General features: G+C 40.8%; 1 protein-coding gene across 5 annotated transcripts in view; it reads right to left on the bottom strand.

Moving 5' to 3' along the window:
• Nucleotides 1-24,704, bottom strand: part of OSBPL1A (oxysterol binding protein like 1A) — a 229,517-nt gene that overhangs the window by 81,419 nt on the left and 123,394 nt on the right. For all 5 annotated transcript variants that reach the window (XM_045065459.1, XM_045065460.1, XM_045065461.1 and 2 more), the window contains one exon: nt 15,463-15,625. In XM_045065459.1, coding sequence (XP_044921394.1) covers nt 15,463-15,625 — 163 coding nt within the window. The remainder of the gene's footprint in view (nt 1-15,462; nt 15,626-24,704) is intronic.

Below are 24,704 nucleotides of genomic sequence, written 5' to 3' on the forward strand. Positions count from 1 at the left end.
GGCAAGGCACTTTTCAGCCTCCCACACCTGACAACATGCCACCTGAGTGACGGCTGGTGGGGACAAAGGCTAGAGCAGCCAAACCTGTTAGATGAGTACCATCCTGTTCTCTGGGGCCCAAGGGAGGGGGAGGTGAACTAAGGCACTGTCAGGGAGGACTGGGGGAGGGGCAAGGCAAAGGGAAAAAGAGGACTTCCATATTTGTAGTTTTCACAGTGGGAAGATGATGATGCTGTTCAAAAAGATGAGGAATATAGAAGGGGGCAGAACAAGGTTCCAAAAAAGAGGAGAATCCTAAATATATCCTTATTCTTTGCAACCAACTAGTCTTCAAGTGCAGTCATTTTGGCTTTAAAAATATATCCCAAAATTTCATTCACTCAAATATCTGAACTCCTAATACATGCCAGACTCGATGGTAGCTGCCAAGGATGCAGAGTTCCTCGTGGAATGTACTTTCTGGTGGATGGACAGAGTTGACAAAAACCAAATACTTCTACAGAATTTCAACTACGGGAAAATGGTGCAGGGAGCCTGCAAGTGGGGATGTGATCAAGTCAATAAAGTCTACCATGCTTCCCTAAGGAAGCCCTTGACCCCTGAGCAAAGGTCAAAAGATATGTGTTCACTAAAGCAATAAAGGGAGAGAGCTTAATCTTTCCATTCTCACTTAAATTGCTTGTATTAAAACTTGTCATCTCTCATCTAGGATACCAGAGCCCTGAATCATCAGTCTTTACTCCTCAACACAAATACTCTACCAGAATGTGCACTTCTGAGTAGGGACCACGTCTTTTTCTCTTTGAATTCCCAATTCTTAGTATAATGCTATCATAAGAATTCTACAATGTTCACTTTAAAAAATATGAATCTTGATAAGACACTAATCCAATGACCCTTGAATAATTATATCTGTTGGCTTTCCACTATCTATATGCTAAAATTCAAATTCTTCAGCAAAAAAATTATCATAAGACTCATTACCAGCTGGTCCTAAATTACCTTCTTGGCTTCACCTTGTCACTACTTCTCAGCACCCTAAACACTCACCCCTGCTTTGGCCACACCATCTCATGAGGTTTCTGAAAACTATCTTTGCAAGTGCTGTCCTCTTACATAAAGAATATTCTACCCTGTCATATCTGTCTGGAGAACTCCTTACTGACTCTTCAAAAATACTCCTCAAATGTAATGCTTTGTCCAACTTTCTCAAGCAGCCTCTCAATTTCTGTAACCCTCCTGACATACCATTTGGTAGTATTCATTAATTTGCTCAACAAATATTTATCGAGCACCTCTTTCTTTGTTTAGTGCTATTCTAGAGGCTGGAAATATATCAGTGAACAAGACAAAATCCCACTTTTACTGAGGAGCCTACATTCTAATTGTAGATCAAGAAACAAATGAATATTACATGAAATGCAGGTTTTGTGTGTGTGTGTGTTTTTTTTAAGGGCAAAAGAGGGAAGGGGGTAAAAACTGATACACTGAAGGTCCTTCTGAATGAAGTGAGGGAACGAGTACTATAGGTATCTGGGATAAGGTATCCAGGCAGAGGAAATAATGAAAACCAAAGGTCTAACCAGTACAAAAAGACTGATACCATACCATGCATATTTTCAGACCACAATGCTATGAAACTTGAAGACAATCACAAGAAAAAATTTGGAAAGTCTGCAAATACAGGGAGGTTAAAGAACATACCATTAAATAACGGAATGGATTAACCAGGAAATTAAGAGAGAAATTAAAAAAATACATGGAAGCAAATGAAAATGATAACATGACAGTCTCAAACCTTTGGGACACAGCAAAGGCAAGTCATAGGAGGGAAGTACATAGCAATACAGGCCTTCCTCAAGAAGCAGGAAAATTCTCAAATACATAACCTAACCTTATACCTAAAGGAGATGCAAAAAGAACAGCAAATAAAGCCTAAAAACCAGAAGAAGGGAAATAATTAAGATCAGAGCAGAAATAAGTGATAGAGAAATTTTTAAAAAACAACAGTAGAACAGATCAATGAAACTAGGAGCTGGTTCTTTGAAATAATTAACAAAATTGGTAAATCCTAGCCAGACTTAGCAAAAAGAAAAGAGAAAGGACCCAAATAAATAAAACCACAAGCTGAAAGGGGAGAGACCATAAGTAACACTGCAGAGATACAAACGATTGTGGAAGAACATTAGGAACAACGACAGGCCACCAAACTGGGTGATCTGGAAGAAATGAATCAATTCCTAAAAACATATAAACTACCAAAACTGAAACAGGAAGAAATAGAAGATTTGGACTGACCCAAAGCCAACAAAGAAATTTTATCAAAAACTAACAAAATTCTCTCCAGAAGAGTCCAGGGCCTGATGGCTTCCCAGGGGAATTCTACCAAACATTTAAAGAAGAATTAATACCTATTCTTCTGAAACTGTCCAAAAAAAAAATTGAAATAAAAGGATAACTTCCAACCCACTCTATGAGGCCAGCCTTAACCTTGACTCCAAAACCAGACAAAGACCCCACTAAAAAGGAGAATTATAGACCAATATCCCCGATAAACATGGATGCAAGAATTCTCAACAAGATACTAATCAAATCCAACAGTACATTAAAAAGGATTATTCATTGGGACATCTGTGTGGCTCAATCAGTTAAGCTGCTGGCTTTGGCTCAGGTCTTGACCCCAGGGTCCTGGGATCAAGTCCAGTATTGCTCAGTGGGGAGCCTGCTTGTCTCTCTGCCTCTGCCTGCCACTCTGCTTATGCTCTCTCTCTCTCTCTCACTCTCTGACAAAGAAATAAATAAAATAAAAATCTTTAAAAAAAAAAAAAAAAAAAGGAAAAAGGATGACTATTCACCATGATCAAGTGTCAAGTGGGATTTCTTCCTGGGCTTCCAAGTGGTTCCATATCCACAAAACAACTGGTATGATATACCAAATTAATAAAAGAAAGGCTAAGAACCATGTGAGAGGATCCTCCCCATAGATGCAGAAAAAGCATGTGACAAAATACAGCATCCTTTCTTGATAAAAACCCTCAAGAAAGTAGGGATAGAAGGAGCATACCTCAATATCATAGAGGCCATAATCAAAAGACCTACAGCTAATATCATTGTCAATGGGGGAAAAATTGATAGCTATGGTCAGGAACATGACACAGGTGTCCACTCTCACCATTGCTGTTCAACATAGCACTGAGAGTCCTAGCCACAGCAATCAGACAACACAAAGACATAAAAGGCATCTAAACTGGCAATGAAGAAGTCAAACTTTCACTATTCATAGATGACATGATGCTCTGTGTAGAAAACCCAAAAGACCACCAAAAAATTGGTAGAACTGATTCATGAATACAGCAAAGTTGCAGGATATAAAATCAATGTACAGAAATCTGTTGCATTTCTATATATCAGTAATGAAGCAGCAGAAAGCAAAATCAAGGAATCAATCCCATTTACAACTGCACCTAAAACAATAAGACACGTAGGAATAAAGCTAACCAAGAAGGTAAAAGATCTGAATGCTGAAAACTATAGAGCACTTATGAAAGAAATTGAAGAAGACACAAAGAAATGGAAAAATATTCCATGCCCGTGGACTGGAAAAACAAATATTGTTAAAATGTCTATGCTATGGGGGATGGGAGGTCGAGGTACCAGGTGGTGGGTATTATAGAGGGCACGGATTGCATGGAGCACTGGGTGTGGTACAAAAACAATGAATACTGTTATGCTGAAAATAAATTTTAAAAAAAGAAAAGAAAAGAAAAAAAAAGTCTATGCTACCCAAAGCAGTCTACATATTCATTGCAATCCCAATCAAAATCCCAATCAAAAATCCCAGCATTTTTCACAGAGCAGAAACAAACAATCCTAAATTTGTAAGGAACCAGAAAATCCCTGAATAGTCAAACTAATGTTGAGAAAGAAAACTAAAGCTGAAGGAATCACTATTTTGGACTTCAAGCTCTACTACTACAAAGCCGTAATCATCCAGACAGTATGGTACTGGCGTAAGAACAGACAACAGATCAATGGAACAGAACAGAGACCCCAGAAATGCGAACTATATGGTCAACTCCTCTTCAACAATGCAGGAAAGAATACCCAATGGAAAAAAGATGGTCTCTTCAACAAACATTAGGAAAACTAGACAGCCATATGCAGAAAAATGAAACTGGACCATTTTCTTACACCATACAAAAAATAAATTTGAAATGGATGAAAGACCTAAATATGAGACAGCAAGCTAACAAAATCCTAGAGGAGAAAACAGGCAGCAACCTCTCTGACCTAGACCACAGCAACTTCTTACAAGACATGTCTCTGGAGGCAAGGGAAACAAAAGCAAAAATGAACTATTGGGACCTCATCAAAATAAAAAGCTTCTGCACAGTGAAGGAAACAACAAAACTAAAAGGCAACCAACAGAATGGGAGAAAATATTTGCAAATGACATATCAGATAAAGAGCTAGTGTCCAGAATCTATAAAGAACTTACCATACTCAACACCCAAAAAATAAACAATCCAGTTAAGAAATGGGAAGACATGAATACACTTTTCATGAAATTGAGAAATTCATTGAGAGATCTAGTAGGAGACACTTTTCCAAAGACATACAAATGGCTAACAGACACATGAAAAAATGTTCAACATAACTCAGCTTCAGGGAAATACAAATTGAAACCACAATAAGGTATCACCTCATGCTGGTCAGAATGGCTAAAATTAACAAGTCGGGAAATGACAGATGTTGGCAAGGATGTGGAGAAAAGGAAGCCTCTTACACTGTTGGTGGGAATGCACACTGGCGCAGCCACTCTGGAAAATTGTACAGAGGCTCCTCAAAGAGCTGAAAATGGAGCTACCCTACGACCCAGTGACTATACTACTAGATATTTACCCAAAGGATATAAAGAGTGATTCGAAGGGGCACATGCAACCCAATGTTTATAGTAGCAATGTCCACAACAGCCAACTATGGAAAGAGCCCGGATGCCCACTGACAGATGAATAGAAAAAGAAGATGTGATATATACACACACACACATATATACATACATATACACACAATGGAAAATTACTCAGCCATAAGAATGAAATCTTGCCATATGCAATAATGTAGATGGAACTAGAAAGTATTACACTAAGTGAAATAAGTCAGTTGGAGAAAGACAAGTACCATATGATTTCACTCATGTGGAATTTGAGAAACAAAACAGATGAACACAGGGGTAAGAGAAGGAAAAATAAAATAAGATAAAAGCAGAGAGGGAGGCAAACCATTAAAGACTCTTAAAAGATAGAGAACAAAATGAGGGCTGCTGGAGGGGAGTAGAGGGGATGGGTTAGATGGGTGATGGGCATTAAGAAAGACACTTGTGGGGCGCCTGGGTGGCTCAGTGGGTTAAAGCCTCTGCCTTCAGCTCAGGTTATGATCCCAGGGTCCAGGAATCGATCCCCGCATCGGGCTCTCTGCTCAGCAGGGAGCCTGCTTCCTCCTCTCTCTCTGCCAGCTTCTCTGCCTACTTGTGATCTCTGTCTGTCAAATAAATAAATGGAATCTTTAAAAAAAAAAAAAAAGCACTCGTTGTGATGAGTCCCAGGTGTTGTATATACGTGAAAATCACTAAATTCGACTCCTGAAACCAGTACTACACTAGATGTTAACTAACTTGAACCTAAGAAAAAAGAGCCCTAAAGGAGAGCATGCTTGGCAAGCTGTAGAACCAGAACTGAGGTCAGAGGGACAGAAGTGAGGAGGACAGAGGCAGACTTCAGAATGGTGGTAGAGGGCCAGATCACGTTGGGCTTTGGCTTTTATTCCAGCCAAGAAGCAAAACCATTGGAGGACTCAGTGCAGAGAACTGACATGAACGGATTCATGTTTCAGAATGACCGCTGTGAATGCTGGGTTAAGAACACTTCTGGCGATAAGGCTGCAGGCAGAGAGAGCAGTCAGAAAACCACTGTGACCACCCAGGCCAGAGATGGTGGGGGTGCAGGTCTGGGTGATAAGATTCTCACAGGGCAAGTGACCAGATTGCATTTCATTATTTCATTTCATTTCATTTTTAAGGGGAGAGCACAAACTGGGAGGGGAGGAAGGGCAGAAGGAGAGGGAGAGAGTGAATCACAAGCAGGTTCTACGCTCAGTGCAGAGCCTGATATAGACTCAATCCCACAGCCCTGAGCTAAAACCAAGAGTCAGATGCTTAACCGACTAAGCCACCCAGGTGCCCCTGATGTATTCTGAAGGTCCATCTAATAGAATTCATTGATTGACTGAAGGTGGATGTGATGCACAAAAATAAAACTGTCTATGATGGAGAAGTCAAAGGCTGCCAGAGTCAAAGGTCAAAAGTCAAAGGTTGGCCAAAGCATCTGGAAAGACATCTTCCATCTACCAAAATGCAGATGACTGCAAAAGGGGCAGGCTTTGAGTAGAAAGCAAGAGTTCTCTGCAGGACACTTTAAGACATGTAGGAGCTCTCTTAGACATTAAAGTGAATTTGCCAAGTAGACAGATAGACATGAGTCTGAAATTCAGGGGGAAGACAAAGGCTGGAAATACAAACTTATGGATTTATCAGAATACAGACAATACTTAAAGGCACAGGACTACCATGAGCCCACGTAAGGCCATGTTGCTCAGGCTTTTATGTCCGTATGAATCACCTACAGATTTGGGGAAAAAATGCATTATTTTTATTCACTAGGTCTGAACTGAGGCCTCAGGTTCTACATGTCCAACAAGCTCCCAGGTGATGCTGATGCCTACCCTCAGACCACACCTGGGAGTCTAAAAGACCTAGAGGTAAGTGTGGACAGAAAAAAGGTCACCTGCCCGCCCCTGCGACACTCTAATACCAGAAGTTGGAAGGATGCAAAACAACTGGCAAAGGAAACTGAGAAAGAAAATGAAGTGTGCTATTTTGGAAGTTAAGGAAAGACAATGTTCTCAGAAGGAGGGTGTAACCAATAACTCTAAGTGCTGGTGAGAGGTCAAGAAAGAAAAGAACCAAGAAAGAACCGCGCAGTTAGCTGAGCGCAGTGCAGTGGTGACCTGCTCCAGAGCACTATGGGCAAACAGGGTGTTCAAGATGGTCAGAATGGAAAGCAATGTGGGATCAAAGGTTTGTTTTTTTTTTTTTAATTTCACTTATTTGAGAGAGGCAGAGATAGTGACAGAGATACAGAGAGCAGGAGAGGGAGAAGCCGACTCCCCACTGAGTAGAGAGTCCGACATGGGGCTCGACCCCAGAACTCTGGAATCATGACCTGAGCTGAAGGCAGATGCTTCACCAACTGACCCACCCAGGAGCCCCAAAGGTATTTTTATACGATTTAGCACTGTAAGGATGAGACAGTTGATGGGAACAAGAATTACCTGGGAAAGAGGAGGAGATGCCCAGATGTCCTTCTGTAGGTCCAGTGAGGAGCCGGGGGGGGGGGGGATCCCAGGCACAAATGGAGGGGGTGGTTTCAGTTCATCAATGCAAAGCAGAGAAGGCAGAACACGCACACGTATGGACACAGCCAGGTGTGTGACGGCTTCAATAGTGGAATCATGAGTCTCTTGGTGACATAAACAATGGCTTCAGATGGCAGAGGATGGAGAATAAGGCATGAGAAGTTGTAGCTGACATAAGCATGAAAGCAGAATGTGAAAGCAATGGACTACAGACAAGAAGTAAAACTGCTGGGCTGCCAAAGAGCACAACATGGACTTCAGCGGTCATGAAGATACAGCTAGACACACTGGTGTGGCCCTAGATACGTCTCCAGCCTCACCTAGTCCCTTGAGGACTGGGGCTGGAAGGGGGGAGGAGGGATGGTGCAGCATTCTGCCAGCTGAGTACAATGCAAGGAGAGAAAGGCAGGCAACTGATCCCGTGTTGCCCCAAGCAAGCTAGGCCTCAAAGGAGGAACATGAGGGCACACGTGGAGTGAGGGGTGGTGTAAAGATGGGAGATGATGTGGGGTACCTGGGTGACTCAGTTGATGAAGCATCTGTCTTCGGCTCAGGTCATGATCTCCGGGTCCTAAGACGCAGCTTCATATCAGGCTCCCTGCTCAGCAGGAGAGTCTGCTTCTCCCTCTCCTTCCCTCTCCACTCATGAGCTCTCTCGCTCTCACTCTCTCTCACAGAAGTAAAAAAAAAATAAAACCTTTTTTAAAAAACAGAGGTGATATGGTGCAGTCAAAACAATGTTGGGATCAAGGTTTCCTGAGAGAGTGGGTCCAAAGACAGGAGACAAGTGTCAAACCGTGGCCCAGACCAAACAGAGAGGACGGTATTGACATAGTTCCTGAGAAAGGCAAACTCGAAGGCCACGTGTCAGAGCGAGGAGGTAGGGTGGGCTGGAGGGGCGGATCCCTTGTACACTGCACTGACTCTCCATGCATTCATCTACCGTCTTGCACTGACTGCGAACCCCCCAGATCAAAGGACCGGGTCTTAGCTATCTTGGTATAGCTGTGCCTAACAAAGCACATGGCACACAGTAGGCACTCAACAGTTGTGTCTGCTTAGTGAAATCCTCTCCGTGCTAAGGACAGTACAAAATGCATGTAGCTTACAGTAAATATTTAATGGAGACATCAATTTAGTCAATAACAATATTTCAGAAAACGAAGATGGACCCAGAAGGTCAAGCCAAATCCTAAAAGATAAATTACACTCAGCAAGTTTACTGACAACATGTAGAGAAATATAAGTAAGCTGCTGGATAGTTGTTTAATATTACAAAACTAAAACTAGATGAAGAGCCCCTGCCACTCATCGGATTTTCTCCAGAATGTTTCTTCATGTTACAAATGGAAGGTGTTTAATGACAGCCATATTCTGTGGTACTCAATTTGCTGTCTATCACATCAATTAATTAATATGTTTTGTACTGGGCAGTAGAGAAAATACAAAAGTTAATATGACAAGGTTTCTACCCTTAAGGGAAACATAGTGATAAGGAATAGCAGTGATAAGGATAGAGAGATAAGGATGGAATGCACAGAAAGTTACATAATGAGAAAAAGGGCAAGAATAAGGCAGAATGGCTAATTCCCAGAAAAAGGGGAGGGGGGAACAAGAGAGAAGAGAGTGCTAGGAATACTGAGGGAGGTGGTAACGCCAGGCACTAGGCAGGGGCAGACGACATTAAAGACAAAAGGAACAAGGCCAGATAAGAAACGCACAGCTACTTCAAAAATAAACTGTAGAAGGAGACAACAGTGACCATGGTGATCAGATCCCGTGTCTTCTAGATGGAAGATGTCAGTGGGGATGGTATCACGTGTTCTCCACTAGGGCCTCGAGTACTTACTGAATTAAACTCTGACATAGGTCATGACTGGTCCTGTGTTACTCTCCTCCAGAAGAAACCAAAATCGTTATATTACCACTTTCCGTTTTGAAAGATTTGACTTAAAAAGACACGAGTACCACCCTTGGAACTGCTGAGAAATGCTAAAACTGGCTTCAATTTCATGACATAACCATCTATCGGTTTTGCCAGTCTACACTATTGGATTGTATGCATTATTCATGCACACTTCGACCAAAATAGCATTAAGAGGAAAACCTAGCAAGAAAGCCTTTCTTGAGCAACTGATCTCAACATGTTTCTAAAAAGGAAAATGAACAGACAGTAAGAAAACCAATACATTTTAAAGTTATAATATCCAAAAGGCAGGAATTTTGGTGAAACTGCTAGGTCCATTATACCAGTTCTAAACAGTAATAGCCACAAAATTATTTAACTGGTAACAAACGTTTCAAAAATAATTCCTTCGAAGATGATCAGAGATTCACAAAGTCAAGCACCCTGAACCGTCCCCACCCTTGCTACTATTTCCATGCCCCCACACCGTGCTCTCTGTGAGCAGGTCTCACAGCCCCAAGTGGATTGTAAATTCCTCAAGAACAAATTTGATCTCTTAGAACCACCTCACCCCGGCTCACTCCTTGTCTGCCATCCGTCCTCTCCTACACGGAATCCACAGTGCAGCGTGCAGACTGTATGAAATCAGCAAGCACTCCTGATTCTCTTGTGCTTGTATTGAATACCAATATATTTTTAGGGAGGACAGAAATACCAGTGGCATTTGTCCAAAGCCTGCATTCAACATTTAGAGAGGAACTCAGGGATTTAGGAAGATCGGGTAATCGTGATCATACAGAGACCACCAGTACAGTCCCATGAAGAGGTGCCAGTGAGGGAACGCAAAACAAGAAATGATTAATTCTGCCAGGGGGAGTCAGCAAAGACTACTCTGGGGAGGAGGTAAGTTAGTGATATTTGAGAGCTCTGGTAGGAGCAGAGGGTAGAATACAGAAAAACTGCAACGGAAAGGGTAGGAATACAAACAATGACCCACACTCTTCTTCCCTAAAGTGCTTCTTTCTATTATTTCTACATTTCATTTGCTTGCAGAACAGTTTTCTCCAGAGAACCAGTTTTCCTTTCGTTTCTCTTTATATCTTGTTGCTTCAGTGTGCATGACTGGCTTAGCCCCTGTACCAGGAAGGGGTCACTTTATAGAAAGATCAGCAATTTCACTCAACATAACCATTTTACTTCTTTTCTTAAACATACATACACACACACACACACACACACACACAATTAGATGTTGCTCCTTTTAAATCATGTTACACAACAAAATTCAACCAAATTGCGAATAAGAAATCTACTTGCTTCACAAATTTTTCATGAAATCTTTAGTCATCAAGTATACTTGAAAAATAATGTAAAAATGACCAAGCAATCCCACAGCACTGGAAAAATTAGTCTATACTGTATGCTTGCATCAATGTCTTGTCTCACCCGCTATATTAGATTCTCATTGATCCTGCTTATTTGCAAAACCTAAAGCGACATAAGAGAAAAGTAGCCAAGAGAAAACAGGAAGTCACATGGCCTTTAAGTCTAAACAAATAAAATTATCCTCTTATTTTAAAGGAAGTAAAAGAAGCTGTAAAAGCAACTTTTTAAAAGAAGATTAAACATTGAGTCAAAATAATTTACAAATATTTCAAGAAAAGAATCTTTAAAAATCTTTTTACATCTTTTAAATATTAGCTTGATTTAATCTTTTATTATGAATCAACAATTAAAAATAAGCTTTAAAAAAATGCTTTAAATGAAGTATAGTTTTGCATACTTTTTCTTGGTCTTATTTAACTCCACACCTAGTAGTCTGCTGTCACTATCACGCTGCAGGGCTGGAGGAATGCTAGGGTGGCTAATGCAGTTAAGTGAAGGGAGTAAGGGGACAAGACTGATTTGAGGACACAGGCAGGATGGGGATGATGTCAGGAGCCTTGAAGGCATGTTATGGAGTCTGATTTTTATCTCAGTGCCATGAGAAGCCACCACAGGATTTTAGGCAGGGGAATGCAATGAGGTGGCCGTCTACAAAGTGTCATTGTGGGTGGGGTATAGAGAGTGAACTTCAGGAGGGCAAGGTTGGAAGCATGGTAGTTAAGAAGCTGGACAGGAGTGGGAGTGGGTATGGCACAGGTGACAGCTCAGTGTGCTGGATGCCATTTTAAGTGTACATGTTTATCACAGTGAGCTCATGACCCACTTGCAGATGAAGAAATGAGGTACAGAAAAGCGAAGTAACTTCCAAAGGATATAGGAATTAGCAGAGTCATAATTTATCAACAGCCTCCAGCCCCAGCACCTACCTTTAACCCTATAGTAATAGAACATACATGGCTTTGAGGTAAGACAGAATGAACAAGCTTTGGGCTGGGTTTCATGGATGGGCACATCAATGTCACAAACCACTCTGAGGTGTCGGTGTCTGGCTTTAGAAGAGGAAAGAGATGCCATTTACTAAAATGAGGTAAACTCTAGGAGGCGGAGGAGGCAGAAGATCTAAGAGAAAGATAACTCATTTGTTTTTCCACCTGATAGTTGAGTCAGGGTTAGAGATATAAATTTGGAGACTGTGGTGGTCAGACTAATGGTCCCCCAAACATGCCCATATCCTAACCTCCAGAACCTGTGGCTATATTACCTTACATGGTAAGAGGACTCTGCAGATGTGGCTGGGACCTTGAGATGGAGAGCTTACCCTGGGCGGGCCCCTTGATATCCCTAAGGTCCTTTAAAAAAGTGAGAGAGAAAAGTCAGAGTCAGAGAGAGCGTCTGGAAAATGTCACACTGCTAGTTTTGGGGGTGGAGGATGGAGCCTCAAGTCAACAGATGCAGGTGGTCTCTAGAAATTAAAAAAGGCAAGGAAAATAGATGCTCCCCCAGAGCCTCCAGAAGAAACACAGCTCTAACTAAGACCTTCATTTTGGGACTTCTGACCTCCGGCACTGTAAGAAAATAAATCTGTGCTGTTCAAGCACATTCGTGGTAATCTGCTATAGTAGCAACAGGAAACTACTACAGGAATTTTAAGTTAGTATTTTAAATGATGTGGTATTGAAAGGGAAGGTAAAAAAAACAATAACCAAACAGCAGTTCTGGAGAAAGTACAAGGAGATGGGGACATGAACAAATGAAGAGGGGATGGCTTTCACTGAGGAGGGACACTTCTTCTCTTTTAACAGAGAGGAAGTCGTTCCCAAATGATGGCTTTTATGATCTCAGTGAAGATATGGCTAGGTCATCAGTAGCCCAAAGCTTGAACCCAGGGCACTGGACTCAACCTTAATGCAGTTATACACGCATCAAATGATTTTCAAGATTTCTAGTAGGAAATAGTAGGAGTGGCCACGGAAAGTACTCTGTTCAGGCAAATGCAACACAACTCAGGTGAGCCATTCAGGGCAGGAAGGAGCAAAGGCATGGCACCTGTCCCTCTCCTTCATTTCTACAACCACAGTAGAACATGCTAATTGACCTAGACACTTGCACGAAGGCTCATGATACTCCTCAACACAGCAAACCATAAAGCAACAAGTACTGCAGACCAGTCTGAATTCTGTGCTGTTATTTGCCAGTCCTCACCTGGGGACTACAGTCCTTTTTATCTCTTCCTCCCAGAGGAGATGATCTGGGAGAGTGTTTTGGGTGCTAAAATATGAGAAGCAGAAAGATGACAGTAGCTGCTAAATGTCTATCAAGAAGAGAATGATCAAGAAAACAGTGGTGAATCATATCCCGGACTTTTACACAACCTTTAAAAAGAATGAGCTAGAGTTGTACTACCGAAGGGAAAGATTTCCAAGTTACGTTGTTACACGAAACTGCAGAGCCAGAAAGATCATCTGCTACTTCCACTCCTGATTCGCAACAAACGAAGCGGTATGAACGTGTACACATACGCAGGGGACTGCTTTAAAAAGGCCTGGAAGAGAATGGATCAGGCTGTCAGTAAGAACTTATAAGGAAGAGTACATAACTAGGATAAGGGATGAACAGAGAACTTCACTGGGTAATGCAACGTTCTTTTCTCTTTCTTTCTTTCTTTCTTTCTTTTTTAAAGATTTTATTTATTTATTTGACAGAGAGAATGAGAGATCACAAGTAGGCTGAGAGGCAGGCAGAGAGAGAGAGGGGAGTAGGCTCCCCACTGAGCAGGGAGCCTGATGTGGAGATCCCTCCCAGGACTCTGAGATCATGACCTGAGCCGAAGGCAGCGGCTTAACCCGCTGAGCCACCCAGGCGCCCCTGCACGCACTTTCATACTGAGTCATTTATAACAATTTTTCTTAATGAACATTAAATTTTTTCTCTTTTTAAAAACAAACAAACAAACAAACAAAACCATAAAAGATGAGCTGAAGTGTCTGGGCTCTTGTATATGATCCCTCTAGGGACTTTCCCTTTTGGATGCCCTAAACGGAAGGAATACAGAAGATAACACTATCGGACTTGGCACAGGGAAGGTGTGAAAAAAATGTTTGTAGCCTCTAATGTCATTCCTCCTCCCTTCCCACTTCTCTCACTCGTGTTAAATACTTCCTTTGCCCTGCCACTCATCCCACTGCTTTCAAATCCTAGCTTCACTTTCCCTCCCCAGTGAGTCACTCCTTTCACTAATGCCTTATCTAAGACAACATCATCATCAGTATAATCTTTTCTCTAATGATTCCAAAATCTGGCTATTAAAATTACTTCTCATTCTTTTCATTATATCATACTTCCCACAATAAAAGTCCTATTTGCTCTGTTTATCTCACATAACAAATCTCTTTGCCAAAATCCCACCAAACAATCATTTTCCCTGTCTTAGATGATCACCATTTTAATTTCCTCAACCCCGTCTTCTTTAGTTCTCATTTCTATTACCTCTCACGGTGCTTCCTTTAATCTCCTACTTCAAATGTGGTCCTTTCACTCCCTATCCACCGGGATCTCCTGCTTTCCTGGTCAAGTTCAACAAGAAGAGTAATTGCGTACATCCATCTATTCTTTTAAGAACTTGATTTCCTCACATAAGAGAGCTGTTCTCAGCCTCACTCATCTCCAGCCACTCTCTGACCTACACTCACCTCAGAAACTCTGAAGTAAATTCTTCAAAGGTCAAAATTGCTTAGTGGGCCATCCCCTCCCAAGTCATTTAGCTCCCCACATGCATCTATTTTTGGAGTACCTAGTACGCATCAGGCCCCGTCCTAAACACAGTTTAAACACAAGAACTCATTTAAACCTGACTCAGCCTGTGTAAATGGATATACTTATCCCCATTTTAAATACGTGTCAACACAGAACCTGAGAGGTCACAGAACTTGTCCAAGGTCACACGGTCGGCTAATGTCAGAGGCAGGATTCCAATTTAGACAATGGAGTTCATGCACATCAGTTTGTCAGGCTTTTGGCATGTATTTCTTTTTTTTTTCTTTTTAAAGATTTTATTTATTTATTTGACAGAGAGAAATTACAAGTACACTGAGAGGCAGGCAGAGAGAGAGAGAAGGAAGCAGGCTCCCTGCTGAGCAGAGAGCCCGATGTGGGACTCGATCCCAGGACCCTGTGATCATGACCTGAGCCGAAGGCAGCGGCTTAACCCACTGAGCCACCCAGGCGCCCCTGGCATGTATTTCTGAGGCAGAATTAAGCACTTCTCTCTGCTCCAGCCCACCGAGGGGTCATCGCTACTCTGGCACTCAGCATACTGTACACTAACCACATCCCTCATCTGAACCCTCTGAGGATAGAGTACTCTCTGATGACAGGAACTGTCCTCTGCTCCAGCCTGAGACACTAACTGTACCCGGAACTAGGAGGTATTTAATGGTCCCTGAATAAAGGAAAAAGAAATCAAATTCGTTGAATTTTAGCAGCGCCCCCTCTCCAGCTTAGCATACGCCACCAGTGTGGGCAGACTCATTCTCGACCTTCCGGCTCCTGCCTCAGTAACACCACACGAAAGGCAGACCGTTTGGGGAGCGGTAGTGCTGCCAGGTCCAGGACGCTGCAGGTGACATCGACCCTCAGCAGACATTTAGGTGGTGGGCTTCAGTTCACCAGCACCACAGGTGGCAAGATGCTAGAGTTACCTGACAGCGCATCATAGAACTCGTCCTCACTGAGGATGCTGCGAGGTGGGGAGCCTTCAACCAGAGACCGCTCTAATTCATGATGCTCCGTGGCCAAAGTCTCCAGTGCTTCTGACAAAATTTTGTTTTTTTCTTGCTCCTGTTCCAATTTAAAATTCCTCACCTAGAAGAGAAGAGAGAAACATGAAAAGACTTCAGAGTAGCAGGAGCCACAGTCTTACGCATGAAAGATGTAAAATTTATTTGCTTTTCATCCAGTTCAACTGCAACATCAGAAATGAAAACAGCCGTGTTATATACACGCACAGGTGAATAAGCACACTTACTAAGCCAATTCTATTCTTCCCGCGGGGCCTTTTCTTACAACAGCTCTAGCTAATGAAAACAGATTAGGCAAATTTGGCTCAAAGGACCAAGATTCTAGTGTAAGAACAGAGGCCGATTCAGAAATCAGATAAAACTTTTTAAAACTAGAGACTCCCTCTCTCATCATTAATCATAAAATTAAAGCCAGGTTTCGAACAAAATAATTAAAACAATTCTGAGTATTAAAACATGTACGTTATGATCGGGCCACCTGGGTGGCTCAGTTGGGTTAAGCACTGGACTCTTGATTTTGACTTAGGTCACGATCTCAGGGTGGCGGAATCATGCCCTGAGCTGAGCTTGCACTCAGTGGGGAGTCTGCTCGAGATTCTCTCTCCCCCTCTGCCTACCCACCCCACTTGCACTCTCTCTAAATATAGTAATAATAATAATTAATAAAGCATAAGATATAATCCTCCAGCTTACTTTCAAAATAGCTGATATATGAAAGGAAACAAGTGGCCAAGCAATTGACAATTTGACTTAATTTTTCAATTCCATATTTTGGTTACGGTTCCATATTTTACCATGAATTTAACACACTAATAACAACAACAAAAAGAGATTATAACAAAGGCAAAGACTGGTTTCATTTTTCATCTTTTAATGCAATGATCAATTCCTCCTACCTAATTCAAGAGCATTTCAAACTTCGCAGTTAACGAACACCTCCCGAAATTTAAGCAAGCTGACCCTCCTACAAAACAGCACGTGCTAGATTTGCTGCGGAGAGTTTCACCTGTCTTGATATCAGGACTCTAGGAATCAAAACTATTCTGTAATCTCCCTCAACTTCCAGAAAAGAGATCTACCGTTACCCACGGTGCAATCTCAGAAGTCTCATGTTCCCTAGCTGCCTCATCTAAAAATTAGATTATTAGATAATAGTGGAATTCTCTATCAGCAGTCTTCAACCGTATTTTTTAATTTTTTTTTTTACTTCAGCAAAGCAGAACCTTTCTCAAAAATAACCCCAACACAGGAAGCAGATGTTTCAGAAAGCTGTGCTGGCTGACACTGGGACAACCAGGAGCATTATAGCTTTCCCTCCCCTTCATCCAAAGTGGGGACTATTCCAACAGTTTGAAAAGCACTAGGCAGGGTGACTCCACAACCTCCCCCAGGCGGAACCTCTGATGGGTCCTGGGAGCCACAGAACTCAGCCTGCTCTCTGAGTTAGTCTCTCTGTTGAATCTCACCCTTTCAGACCTCCTGACGCTCCCTGGCCCCTTCTCCTCCCTGTGGTTCTGACTCCAGAGACCTTTGTGGCCCTGAGTTGCTGAGAGCCACACATCAGGTTCAACACGGAGAGCCCTAGACAGAACTTAGAAATACAGCTTTAATGAAATGCTACGTTCGCAGAAGAAACAGAGTAAAACCTTTATTATCTTGGGAATAGTTCTAGTCCTCAGGCACCTTAGTGTTTATCATTACAGCGATGAGATTATTATTAGAGCTGTGATCATGAAATAAGAATAGCAATAAATGGTAAATCAACATGGGCATGTCAAACTGGAAAAAAGAAATATTTCTATAATTACAGTTTTTAAGAAATTGCAAAATACTTGTAAATATTCCTACAATCTACAATTTATCTCCAGAGGAGGAAGTACTCTTATTATGGCTGGAGTCAACTTAAAACAACAATAACAACAACAACAACAACCCCAAACTGTTCTCCCTCCATTTCATGGGTAAGACAACTCATTTATCTGTAAACAAGGACTACAAAATTGAGCACAATCTCCAAAATGATCCTTTCTTCATATGGAAAAGATCTCTACAGCACTGTTAAATATCTAGATTCCAGAAATACCACTGTAGGAGGATCCAAGCTCCTTCAATCCTGCCCACCTGGCTCCCTTTAGCTTTATCCTTATAGCTTTTCAAATATCAAAATGCAAATGCACTGTTGAAACTAAACCTTTCAATATATCAATCAGCTAAATTAACCCTTCTACTTCACAAATACCTCAGTTTTATACCTACATTCATCTAGACTTCAGAATAGTGGCAAAATAAATCACTGAGGCCCCCAAATACCAAGTTCCCTCAACAAAATCTTATTCAAAATCCAATTTACCCCTTTATCCATCTAAAATAAGCACCACTTCATTTCTGCTACTTTGGACATATGTTCTCACTTGTTCTTAAGAGGAGTGAAAAGGGTGGGAAGCAGAAGCAGGAGAAGAAGCTCTCACCACTATTCTAGCTCTTACCTTGTTTTTATCTCATTGTCCTGACTGCACTTGTCCTTGTTTCGAGCATAACAGGATCTTCTGCACTGAAGATCCCTTCCTCGAAAATTACACACAAAACAGCAATTTCTTTCATCAGGTACAATGATGTACCTGAGAGTAGGTATATACATCGCAGAAACTATAGTAAAGAGGTCTTTATTGCTTTAGGGAAGCATCTAAGAACATACTAACTCAGTAACCCTGGAACAATGGAATTCCAAATCCTCTGCAATCTCAGTATTTCAGCAACACCAGGGGACAACCCGGCATTTAAAAATTTTGCAGACGCCCAACATATATGTTTATAATTACATTAGAACATTTCTAGAATATGAGTGACATTTTTCAAATTAAATATAAAATTCAAATAAAAACTTTACACCCTCAGCCCTCTAACTTTCCCATAACTAAAATTAACATACAACAAAGTGAACATAAATGTCAAACTTATTAGGAATAATTTAAGGACCAAACCATCACACTCTCTTAATAATAAACACATACATGCTCCACGTCTGTACCACTTTAGACTAATGCAAATAAAGCCTTTCCACTCATCGTCTCAAACCACAGCAACACGATCATCTTACATTTTACTCCATTTCTTGCTGGCAGGTGGAAATTCACAATGAACACTTCCAAAGTGTTCTTCACACAGTGAGCAGATGCCGGCTGAAGAATCAAGAGTTTTAAAAACAGTTACGTGCTAGCCAGTGCACACATATTTTATCTACTCTCCTTCTATAAAGTACCCTGCTATTTCCCCATGTTCCTTCCACAGAGGTTAAGTTGGGCGGAGACAATAATTACATCTGGCAAAAACACACTACTAAGTGGGGAGTAGGTGATGAGTATTCACAGAATATTGTGTCCAATTACCCAATTACAGGTTAGGTGAGATTCTGGTCTTGATCAGTCTCATAAAACTCTTTCAACTGGCCACACTCCCATCAGCTAAATAGCATTAGCCTTACTCATTACTGGGTGCATGGCTACAATAACACAAAATGTTTTCGCTTAACACTGAAATACTCTAGACCTTGAATTTAAAACATCTTGTTTCATCTCTCAGGTAAGGAATTACACTGACAATTATTTTTGTGGTTATAGGATCAACACTATATTGACTTCAAAACTTCTTAAGAGATGTGTGCTTTAGATGATTCCCTGCTATGGCCACAGCTGTTACAGTGGGTCTGGTCCTTTAGAGCCGATAAGGGCTCTTCTGCTCCTGGAAGGCTACCTAACTGTTTTGGTGCATGAGGATGGCGCCCTTGTGTGAATGACAGAGTTACTTCTAAATCCACAGCCAGGCTGAATCACACCCTCATCTCCAGGCCCAGGAAAATTAAGGTCTGATCCCTGTCTAAGGCACGATCAAGTGTAATAATATATATCCTCATGACCACAGGGTATATTTACTTTGTTTTAAAGACTTACAAAGCATCTTTACACACATTACACCTCCAAGTTTTCAGATTCTAATGCCCTTCTATACTATCATGGCCTTCTATGCTCTCCGTGTAATGCATTTCCTTATGTTCCTGAAGGCCTTTTCTTCAGTCCTTTTGAAAAAGGACTTCCTTACTAGAGGGTATTATGCTTAGCGAAATAAGTCAATCAGAGAAAGAAAACTATCATATAATCTCCCTGATATGAGGAAGTGGAGATGCAACGTGGGGGATTTGGGGGATAGGAAAAGAATCAATGAAACAAGCTGGGATTGGGAGGGAGACAAACCATAAGAGACTCTTAATGTCACAAAACAAACTGAGGGTGGCCCGGGGGAGGAGGGTTGGGAGAGGGAGGTGGGGTTATGGACATTGGGGAGAGTATGTGCTATGGTGAGTGCTGTGAAGTGTGTAAACCTGGTGATTCACAGAGCTGTACCCCTGGGGCTAATAATATATTATATGCTTATTAAAAATTTTTAAAAAAATTATTAAAAAAAGAAAGAAAGAAAAAGGACTTCCCTATGTTCCTGAAGGTCTTACTTCAGTCTTTTTGAAAAAGATACTTATTCAAAAACAACTATGCCTCAGTGACCAAAGCAGATCTGTCTGATAAGAGACTATGGAGATGAAGGCAGGATAAGCAAGGCAGTTGTGGTGGGGGAAGAAGGACTGTATAAAGCTTGCAGATGGCCTTAAAATCATTGGCTTTGATTCTGAGTGAAGGGAAACTGATAGAGGGGTCTGTACAGAGGATTAACCTCATTTGATTTATATTTGAATACGATCTCTCTGGCTGACCTTGTGGAGAACCAGGGGGAGGTGAAGAACAGAATCAACAAGATCCTTTGAGAGGCTGTCGCAACAGCCTAGGTAGGAGATGAGAAAGAACAAGGAAGGCGCCCCTATGTAGTAAGATTCTGAACACTCTTTGTAGGAAGGCCTAAATGATTTGCTGACAGACTGCCACTGTATGAGATACAAAAAAAAAAACAAAAAACAAAAAACAAAATTAAGGATGATTTCACAGTTCTGGCCTAAGCAACTAAAGATAGAGCCATCGTTACCTAAAATGGGAAAGACTGCAGAAGGAACAGGGACAATCCGGAACTTCATTTCATATATGTTAAGTGTGAGATGCTACCAGACATCCAAGTGTAGGTGTCAAGTAGACATCAAATGAGGTGTCCAAGGAAGAGGTCCAGGTTGGAGATAGAACCTGGGAAGTCATCTGCAAAATATATTACAAGCTGTAACAGTAGAAAGAATCACTGAGGAGAAAGCGAGTTATAAACAGGAAGAAAACCAAAGACTTATATTTTCTTCTGACTGGAGAAGTGAAAGAACCAGCACAAGGAGACCAAAAAAGAGAGGAAGAGAGACAGAAGGAATACCAGGAGAGTGTGGTGTCCTGTAAGCCTCTGACAAGTATTTCAAAGAGGAGTAAGTGATCAACCATGTCAAACACCAATGATAAAAATAATATGGGAACTAGGAAAAAAGGACCTCTGGATTTGGTGATGAGATCAAAGGTGAACTTAACACAAGTAGTTTCAGTGGAGTGTTGAGAGGATGCTGAAGGCAAAGACCTGAGTGGAGTGGGTCAAGAAAAATCAGAGAAGGAAACTCAAGAGAGTATGGCCCATTCCCAAGAAGTTTTGCTAAAAGGAAAGAAGACAACTGGAGCACCTGCTGGAAGGGGACAGGAGAGTCAACAAGGCTTTTGTACAGAAGACAACCAGAATGTTTCTGTACTGATCAAAGATGCAATAGAGAGGGGGCTTAAATTAATGATGTGGTAGAGAGAGGAGAGAATTGCTAGAATGATGTTCTTGAGTTTGCAAAAAATAGGATCTAATTCACAAGTGTCCAGTTGGCCCTTGTCAGGGCACAGAAAGTTCACCCTTAGTTTCAAGAGAAAAGGCAGCGTAGATGTGCACAGATTTAGATGGGTAGGTACGGGTAATAAAGTTTTCTCCTAATTGCTTTTGCCTCAACATGCATATGCAAAATACAGAGAATAAGAAACAAAGAGGTCATCAACTTACAGATCCCAGCATGTGACGCAGTAAGAAGCCTCTATACTCTTAACATTATACACAGTATAAGAGTCTGCCCTGAGATTAAAAATGAGATCATTTCCAAGCCTCCCGAAGCCTCATTCTCACTAACCTGGTTACCCCAAAACATGACAGCTGTTCATTTTCCTGTTGTTTACAGTCAACGGTCACTGGCTCTTGGCACCACTAAAAACATGTCCCTTTCTTACTGGCATTGCCATCTTCCTCAACCCAGCTCAAGCCAAGAGAAAAGGAAATCCCGTTGGGAATTACCTCTGTGCCTCTCTGCCCTTAGGTTCTGAGAAAGATGAAGAGGGCATGTACTTGGTTTCTGACGTAGTAACATACTCTAGGTAAAACGACCTCAATAGAGCTTGTTAAACTGCTATGGTTTCTGCTAATAATCTGTTAAAGTCAATTATTTCCAAGTATATCTTCAGACATTTAATTCAAGAAGGAATTTGGGGGACAACTGGTTACTCCTATGTGTAGGACAGAGCCCAATAAATAGGCACTGAAGAAATATCTGGCAAATATGAGGAGGTTTATAAGAGCAAGATGATAATGATACTTGGAAGAATATAAACTCAGAATATTTAATACTTTTTGTCAGACTGATTTAAAAATAATATCCCAAAGAAATAAAATCAGTAAGACTAGTAATATATACAAACAATAGAACAATGTAGAACTATTTACATCCACAGTGTATGACCAACAGTAGATTCAATACATATTTATTCCTCTGCCTTGCTCAATGGTTGTGGCATTTAAAATAATTTGGTATAAGTAAGAGTCATAAAAATTTTCCAGTTCCAAAACTGAATCATTTGACCAGGATTATAACACTTCTATAAGGTACATTTACACTAAGTTAAAGTTTGCACAAGTATGTTTATTTTATATTCCAGAAGTAGCAGTTACAGGATTATATTCCTAAAAGCACTATGCAGATTTCAATGCATAATTTCCTATATATATTATTCTACTTCATAGTATAATGTATTAAAAGTTTCAAAAAGTTTTCATGTACATACACAAAAAGAATGCTAAACTGACACATGTAATGGTATATATTAAACACACTTTAAACAACTTTTAATGTAATGTAATAAATTGGTGCTGGCTGTATAAAAATGATAAAATTCTAAATCAGCCTATAATAAAGATTCTGAAAATTTTTAAAGTATTTTTTTAATCATGTCTTTTTAACTCCATCAAGTATCCGTTGATAATTGAATTCCCTACTATTCAGAATGGTACCTGGAACCATTTTAAGCATGTTCCTGGAACATGCTTAAAAATAAGCACTGAAATTATTTTTAAATAAACATTAAGTTACATAGTAACAAGAGAGGTAAAGGGGCCCTGAAACAATGCAAAATAATTTTTTTGGCTGAAGATGAAGATGTGTGCAGACATTCAAAATCTGAAAGAAGCCATCACCTGCAGGCCTACACTGTGAGAAAAAAAATTTAAGCCTTTCAAGCAGAAGAAAAACGATACCAGATGGAAATATTCATCTATACAAAGGAATGAAGAACACCAGAAATGATAAATATGTGGCTAAAAAGACTTATTTTAAAAAATAATATTTTGGATATGATCTCTTCAACTAGTGTTTATATTTTAAGGTTTACCAAGAAATAATTTAAGTGCAAGACCCTAAGCAGAAATATCCTAAAAATCTCATTATTTTAACTTCAGTATGAATTTATTTAGGAAAAAAAAAAAGGACAATTTCATAAGCATTTGTATAAACTATGATTCTGTGTACACAGGGCTAATTTTATATCTACTACTGATAAAGTATATGCATAGCATTTTACAGTTTAAAAGGCACTTTTACATACCATTAGTTCATTAAATCCTAACAACCCTATGAGGAATATATGGGGCGGGGAGGTATGTGTATATATAAACTGAAGATCATCAAGTTTAAGCTCCTTGTCATAGGTTAGCAGAGAAATAAGAACTGAAACCAAGATCTTTTAACTTCAAATTCCATAAGTTTTCCAATCCATGCTGTGGCAAGAACAGTGTTGATGGAAACTATAAGTCTAGAAGCAGAAGGTTTCACTTTGGCGAGATGGGGCCAGGAGTCAAGGGGCAGAGGGCGGCTGTTATCCAGGAAGGTAATGGTTACAGGTTTGGTGGACCAGGAAAATGGGGGCAGGGTATGCAAAGCAGACTGACCTGGATTATAGCAAAATATTTGTTAAAACCACCACTTGGGGGACACCTGGGTGGTTCAGTTGGTTGAAAGGCTGCCTTTAGCTCAGGTCATGATCCCAGCATCATGGGATCGAGTCCCGCATTGGGCTCCTTGCCCCGCAGGGAGCCTGCTTCTCCCTCTGACTCTGCCTGCCACTCTGTCTGCCTATGCTCACTCTTGCTTGCTCTCTCTCTGACAAATGAATAAATAAAATCTTTAAAAAAAAAACACACAAAAAAAACCCACCACTTGGACCCCTGTCAGTGATTACACCACTGTCAAACGGCAAAGTCATAAAAAGCAGATTAGAAACCTGGTTGAATCCATATCCTCCAGCAGAAAGATTTCTCATTACAAGAATGAGTAGATCTGTCCTGTTCAAAACCTGGCTTAGAGCCAAGGTTCTTCATCATGAAGAGTATATCTAGATCACCTATAGGCTCTGTTTCCTTTTTTATTTATTTATTTATTTTTTTAATTAGAAGGCCCAGTTTTAGCCTAAACCTACTGAATCAAGCCTCTCAAGAATAAACGAGGCTTGTGTACTATTACAGAAGTTGCTAATTTCTCCTACCATCTGGGAGAATCCTAATTTGTTACGTGGCTACATTATTGCCCTCCAGCTCAAAGATTATTTCTCAGTTTCTCTGGCAGCTCAGGCCACATGACTAAATTCCGCCCACGAAGAATGGAAGCATTGTGAGGAACTCACCATATTTCCTTAAAGGGAAGGGCACACTCTAATTTTTCTCTCTATTCCTTCCTATTGACCATAATTTGATATATGGAATAGGCCCTAACATCTAAAACTGCTATGTCAGGCCCAGACAGGCCCAGACTTCCCACGTCCTATCTACTTTAAGGTGGAAAAAGAGTCTCTAACTTACTTAAGCTAATTATTAGGTGATTT

Source organism: Mustela putorius, unplaced genomic scaffold (genome assembly GCF_011764305.1).
Source record: "Mustela putorius furo isolate JIRA1106 unplaced genomic scaffold, ASM1176430v1.1 tig00003858_pilon_pilon_pilon, whole genome shotgun sequence".
Taxonomy (NCBI): Eukaryota; Metazoa; Chordata; class Mammalia; order Carnivora; family Mustelidae; genus Mustela; species Mustela putorius.